The sequence below is a fragment of the Mchenga conophoros genome, linkage group LG20 (genome assembly GCF_057382185.1).
Source record: "Mchenga conophoros isolate Kocher_MC1m ecotype Shallow Benthic linkage group LG20, M_conophoros_male_GT1.1, whole genome shotgun sequence".
Lineage (NCBI taxonomy): Eukaryota > Metazoa > Chordata > Actinopteri > Cichliformes > Cichlidae > Mchenga > Mchenga conophoros.
The window spans coordinates 14358788-14365819 of NC_140545.1; the positions used below are offsets into that span (position 1 = coordinate 14358788).

Sequence of the window (7032 nt, forward strand, 5' to 3'; positions counted from 1 at the left end):
TTGATTGATTGATGAATATGTGTGTGAGATGTGATGAAGGTACAGACCTCACAATAATACAAAAAAACCCGATAATCCAACGACCCCTGTGAACAAGTCCCTGGCAAGAAAGGGAAGGATGAACCTCTGGCTCATGGAGGGGCAACAATCTACTGTGACTTGTTGGGCAGTGAAACAAGGGAGACTGTTTAGACTCTACTATCACTACTATTCCTTCTAGTTTTCAGTCTGGACCACTATTTATTTAAAAAACAAAGAAACACCTTTTTACCTTCAGTAAACACATTTTTATTTGGATTGGTAGCAAAAACAGCACCTCAGGACAACAGGTTGGTGTGGGCAGCCTCCTAAGGGGTCAAACAGTTTCAGTTACAGGGCACGCACAGAGACACATGCACTACCTACTGTAGCAGGCAATTTTACGACATTTTTTGACCATGAACACTGGAGCACTGTGTCAGTACATTCACATTCCTCTGACAACACCACTGTCTATTTGATGCACCGCAAAGGCACTTTAAGCATGGAACAGCAGTTGCATAGATTTCAAGGGAGCGTGACACATCTGTGTTTTATTCCTAGCTGAAGTAGGCCCAGGTTTTATCGGACTTTTTTAAACAAACAACTATTTTTAGTACAAACTGTCAGAAAACAGACATACAAAACAAAATCCTTTGGTCCCTTTCAAATCTTTGGTAGTGTTACAATCATTTATTGCTTTGTTAAGAATATGTAAAGGCTCTGAAGAGTGGCTGGCAAGCTTTTGTTTCAGACTTGTTTATTGGGTTGGGGGTGAACTGTGACTATATAACTACCATAGAGGCAGAGAAGATCATAGCAGACAGGCAGCTACACCTCTAGACTAGACCGCTCAATCCTCAATGACTTCGGAGGACTCAGACACCACTTTGCCATCCTTGGTCTCAATCATCTTGATCACAACATTCTTCTTAGTCTGGGTGCTGTATCCACCGGCACTGCCGCTGCTGCTGCTGAAGCCACCACTACTGTATCCACCACCGTATCCACCACCGTATCCACTACCGTATCCACTACCGTATCCGCCACTGAAACCGCTGGAGTAGGTGCTCGAGTAGCTGCTCTTCATGCTGTCCATGGGGAATCCACTGTAGCTTGCTGTTGAGAGACAATACTTTAACTTACAAATGTTCAATTAATCTGTTAAACCTGAAAACTACAAGAGAATCCAAACTACAAGTGCTGCAGGATGTCACTGAAGGGAACTTACTGCTCTGCTGGGAGATGTTGATAGCCTTGATGCCGTTTGCCAATCTGTCCTCTTCTCCCTCCAGGAGTTTTCTGTACGTGGCGATCTCAATGTCCAAAGCCAGCTTGACGTTCATTAGGTCCTGGTATTCTCTAATCTGGCGGGCCATGTCCTGTTTAGCTCTCTGCAGGGCATCTTCCAGGTCCTGGATGCGGGCCTTGGCGTCCTTCACAGCCAGCTCGCCACGCTCCTCTGCCTCAGCAATCTGGGCCTCCAGGTTGGCACGCTAACAGATGATTGATAACGGAATAAGACTTTGTCCAAACAACTGGCAGAAATTGACTAGGCTAAGTGTGGTGGCTGAAAATACCTGTCCCTTGACGGCGTCAATCTCTGACTGTAGTCTCTGGATCATGCGGTTAAGGTCTGCGATCTCTGTCTTTGTAGACCTCAAGTCATCTCCATATCTGTTGGCGGATGTCTGCATCTCCTCATACTAAATGAACATTAATAAAGCAAAATATTACAAACCCGAAAGTCTCTAATGAGAACGACCTGATAAACGTAATAGGAATCGTCTGTTACCTTGGTCTTATACCATGTCTCTGCCTCAGCACGGGTACGGTTGGCAATATCCTCATACTGTGCCTTAACCTCTGCAACAATGGCATCCATGTCCAGGTTGCGGCTGTTGTCCATCTCCACGATGACTGATGTGTCCTTGATTTGGCTCTGGAGCTCACGCAGTTCCTAGTCAAAAAGGAAAGAGAAGAAGAGGTGAAAGATTAGTCATGTAAACCCCAGGATGAAACGCTTAAAACTAACACACTCAAAGAGGTGCTGTAAGGAAATATGCTAAAAAGATGAAAAAATCAAGATTGCTGCAAAGGCAAAACATATTCCAAAAGGATACCACAAACATCATAAGAATGCCATGACAGGGAAGATAAACGCTGATGAAAGCAGCAAGTGGTTTAGTGGTTGGAGGTTTTGAAGCCAAAAGGGAAGCAGGGAAAAAACAATGCAGTCACGCTGATTTTGTGCCGTACCTCCTCATAGATCGACCTGAGGAAGTTAATCTCATCTGTCAAACTCTCCAGCTTAGCCTCCAGCTCAACCTTATTCATGTAGGCCTCATCGACATCCTGGAAGAAAGAAAAGAAAAGCAAAACTTTTGTTAGAACACGAGGCTAATTTAAGAAAAGTTGTACCTTCTTAACATCGACTCCAACCCACCTAGGGTTAGAGTCTTTTTTTATAGAACACCCAAATGGTAAAGCTTTTAACAGAAAGACTATATGAGACTTCATTTGACATGTAACATATCCTAGTTTCTGAATTTCTGTGGCTCAAACAACAGTTTACCCCCCCCGGCCCAGCAGATGTTATGAACAAACAGTGTGTACAGATGTAAGAAAAAAACAGTGCTGACCTTCTTGATCAGGACAAAGTCATTCTCACACTCTGTGCGCTTGTTGATCTCGTCTTCATACCTGAAAGGACAAAGACAATAGTATTTATGAGGCCATTTTGAAAATCCAGAAATAACTCATTGTATTTCAGTGTTTTTAAACTAAAGTAACACTAGGTGGTGCAAGACGACCATAACTGATTGGTGAACTCCTTTGGGACATTTGCCTCACACAGTGTTTGTTGACTCTGGGCCAAGAGGTGTTGCTGATATTTCTCCCTTGGGAACCCCTCAGCTGATGTGCCCCATTTGTCTGCAGACAACTAAAGAGCGCATGCAGCACTGCTGTCCTCTGATGGAGATATGTGCACGCCAGCATGGACACAATCAAGCTTGTTTCCCTCATGTGTAAATGCTATAGACAGGTCTGCTGACAGCCAACTCACGAGCCATGAGCTTTACCTCCACTCATACGTAATGTAATGGGTGTTTGGAACATACTTCCTGAGTGTTGTAATTCCCTCGAGTAAGTGTGACGCAAAACAACGGACAGATGTAGGGAGTAGTCTGTACAGCTCACTCAAATGTAAGGCTTCTTTTGTGCACATATTAGTTGAATGGAAACAGATGAATCCTACATAAAACATACGTATCAGAACTGCAGGACTGAAGCGGCTTATTCTTTGCCCTCACTGACCCCCTCCCTCCACACTCACTTGTTCTTGAAGTCTTCCACCAGGCCCTGCATGTTGTGCAGGTCAGCCTCCAGCTTCATCTTGTCGTTGCCTAGGCTGTCCAGCTGTCTGCGAAGGTTGGCGATGTAAGCCTCGAACATGGCGTCGATGTTGGAGCGGGTGGTGGTCTGTCCCTGCAGCAGGCTCCACTTGGTCTCCAACATTTTGTTCTGCTGCTCCAGGAAGCGGACCTGAGGTTCACAGAAAGAGGCAGAAAAGACAGGGTTATGCATCTGACTGTGTACAGTCATCTATGGATGAATATAAGCAAGCAGTAATTTTTACATTTTTGCTTGTTGTTAGACGTGAGTTATTATGAAACTTCCTTGTAAAGTATGAGCGTGCGGTCGATGGGACCCCGATGTAATAGAATAGCTTTATCTAAGGATTCAGTTACCATCAACATGGCCATCAACCTCGCCATTTGCCACCTATTGTCTTTGTTGTTCTTGTCTATGTTTTGTAAGCTGCTCTGCTGCCAGACTGGCTGTTGTGTTTTTCCAAAGGAAGGTATGCATGACATGCTCGCATCCTGACAGGAGGTAGGGGGTTGGAAAAAAGCAGTGATGGAGGAACAGCTTTAGCTGACCATTCTCCCGCATGTCTTCCTGTTTTTGTGCGACAAATAAAAAAAGGGGCGAAGCTGAGTTTTGTCGGCAGGCAGACAAAGAAAGGTCAATATTTAACCGCGTAATATGGATGTGCTGAACGGAGAGAATATGAAGCTAGATGGGGCAAAGTGAAGAGCTGTGTGGTTTGCATACTTGCATACTAAAAAGAGAAACAGTGAAAGCAGATATGTGACTCATTGGACCTTGGACCATGAGACAGTGCACTCTAAAGCTGAGGCCTAACTGCCTCCTGTTGTCTTCATTAGAGCTGGAGAGAAATCAGATAACAGAAGTGGCTCCAAATACAGCACACGAAATAAAAGACATGTGGGCGGAAGTTTGTTTGCTCGGTGTCAAAGCATGCAAAATGCACTCTAGCTTCCTTAATCATTGCTCTGGGAGTAACAGAGTCGATATGTAGCCAGTCAGCTGGCACTGGCGAGAACATGAAACCAACTGGCCTTTTTAAATATTAACCCACTCCTGAGAGCTCAGAGGACAAATACTCTACTGAGTGTCACACAAACTTTTATGTACTTCACTGCTGATTAGAAAGATAAAAACTTCATGTGCTGATACACCCGGTGGGCATTCTTTATACAGTGTGTCACTGTGAAAGACGCCATTGTCACAAAGGTAACAACAGCACTCAGTACTGACTGTATGCGTGTATTTGGCAGGGGTGGGGGCCAGCAGGGAGAGCCACACCCCAAGTAAGGGGAGGGACTATTCCCAAGGTAACTCGTATCACAAGCCCTGAGCTCTGCCCTGACACACCCTGAACTTTTTTCTTCTCTCCTCTCTCTCTCTCTCTTTGTCTTCGTTTCTCATTCTACACGTCTGTTTTTCATCACTATAAAAGGGCAGCCAGAGCCAAAAGATATGAGAGCCTAACCCCGAGTTGCCTTTTGCAGCATTTGTGGGAGGGAAGCAAAGAGAGGAATAAATCAAATTTCCCCATGCAGCAAAAGTGAGGAAATCAGCATTACAGAACATGTGGCGAACATATGGGTCTCCCTCTCGAATGTTGCATAACAGTGTAACAGCTCTGAAATACGTACAATACAGCATTCTTTGTTTTTAGCACACTTTGCCCAAGCTTTCAGCTTTCAGTGCAACCAAAGTAGCTCCTGCTTGAGAAGACTAAAACAGCCTGAAACTTTGAGCTACACTAATCTGACCACTACTACAAACTCTTACCTTGTCAATGAAGGAAGCAAAGCGGTTGTTGAGGGTCTTGATCTGCTCCTTCTCCTGGGTGCGGACAACTTGGATGTTGGGGTCAATCTCCAGGTTCAGGGGGGCCAGAAGGCTCTTGTTCACAGTCACAGCAGTGATGGTCTGGCCACCACCCAAACTACCACCATAGCCCAAACCCATGCCCATTGCTCCTGAGCCACCCATGCCAGAGCTCACGCTGTAGGCAGAGGACCTGGTGATGCCACCACCCACAAACTGACTAGGGGCACCATAGGAACTCCTGGCAGAGTACCTCTTGCTGGCAGAAATACCCGATCCACCATAGGAACTGCTGCTGAAGTTCCTTGGAGCAGAAGAGCTCTTGTAACTCATCGTGTTCACCCTGTAAGACATTGTGAAGTAGTTTTTCTTTTGGATGAAAAAAGTCTGGGTAGGTCAGACCAAGTGGCTCGGTAAATAAGGCAGGCAGTCAGGCAGGCCAGCAGTCGGGAGAGACCAGAGTGGATAGAAAGACGAGAATCTACTGAAGAGTTTTAAAGCTTTCCCCAGTGGGAGGGGACTTCAGTGACTTCAGGCTTTAGATGCCATTGGCTGCAAGTCTATGACAGGGAGGGCTGGGCTGTAACTTTACACTTCTATGACACACGGTCCAGTCATTCAAAACCATTACCTGCCCTTTCTACAGGCTTCTCTGGGTTGTAAGAAAAAACTTTTCTTTTTGAGGAATGTGGAGATATTTCTCTCCTCAGTCTGTCTCTTTCCTAGTAAAAGTATTCAAGCACACTACAAATAAAATGCTTTGTAGTAATAATGATTGTATTCCAGCTGAAGCTTTGTATGACAAAAACTGCAGCATTAGCGTGTGGGGGCTGGTGCCTGAGTGGGTGGTTGATAAGCAGCTCAGCAGTTCTCGCACATGTACGTGAGTTACATCTGTACAACAAAAGATGATCTGTTATGATTCATTGATAAGGCATTTGTGAACTGGTATGTGTAAGAAGGGAGGTGTCATCTTAATGAAACAAACAATGAATATGGAATATAGACTGGGATGCACTGGGATGTCTATTCTGCAAGGAATTCCTTCACCCTCCTTTCTGTGACTTCAACACAAATAACACATCATCACAGATCATTAAGCTCTACCAAGTCTGTGTACAGATCTTTCTGATGTCTGTCCAAAACACATTTCAGCAGGACACTGCATATTTACAGTATCATATATTCAAATAACAGGTTGGACTACAAGTTGTTGTGGATGCAGTTTAAAACTTGTGTACGAATTAACTTTTTAAATGTTAGCTTCCTGCAGTTTTGCCATCTCTTATTCAGCCTTGTAGGAGTTAGAACTTTTTATTTTCTTACTTTGAGTTAGCAGCAAAGATTTACACTGATCCCACGCTTAACCTAGCCAGCAACAGCCAGCAGCCGGTTAGGGATATCTTAGCTTGCATTCCCTATACAACTGAAAGTTATTCTTACTCTGTTAAATAACCTATAAATCATTAGTAAAATATTAACTAACAGGCCAGTGATTAACCATTTATAAAGGGTCTCTTATTAGTTTCAATAGGAAATGTATTCTTTTTTAATATTTATTTTAATTTGTACAGAAATCTAGCTTACATGCTAACAGGCTAGCCTGGCCTTTTGTCAAGCTAAGGTAAATGACTGCCGTTTGTCGATTTCGCTCAGCTGGCCCACTTCAATCAAGTTTGTAAAACTATACATTGTTTAAAAGCATACTTTAAATATAGTAACATTTTTATGACGATATCCAGAGCAATAGAGAAAAACTTAGCTTCTGTATTATTAATAGTGGAAGGGTGGCTTCTTGAATAACTACTG

At 43.9% G+C, this 7032-nt stretch overlaps 1 protein-coding gene across 1 annotated transcript; it reads right to left on the reverse strand.

Moving 5' to 3' along the window:
- Positions 1-264: 264 nt before the first annotated feature.
- On the reverse strand, positions 265-5697 carry LOC146550509 (keratin, type II cytoskeletal 8-like). Its single transcript, XM_085260451.1, has 8 exons — positions 5185-5697; positions 3356-3564; positions 2661-2721; positions 2278-2373; positions 1814-1978; positions 1599-1724; positions 1250-1514; positions 265-1137 (listed from the first exon to the last, which is right to left on the reverse strand). Exons 1-8 carry the CDS (start codon positions 5575-5577, stop codon positions 872-874), a joined length of 1581 nt encoding a protein of 526 aa, XP_085116577.1. The 5' UTR covers positions 5578-5697; the 3' UTR covers positions 265-871.
- Between the last annotated feature and the right edge of the window lie 1335 nt (positions 5698-7032).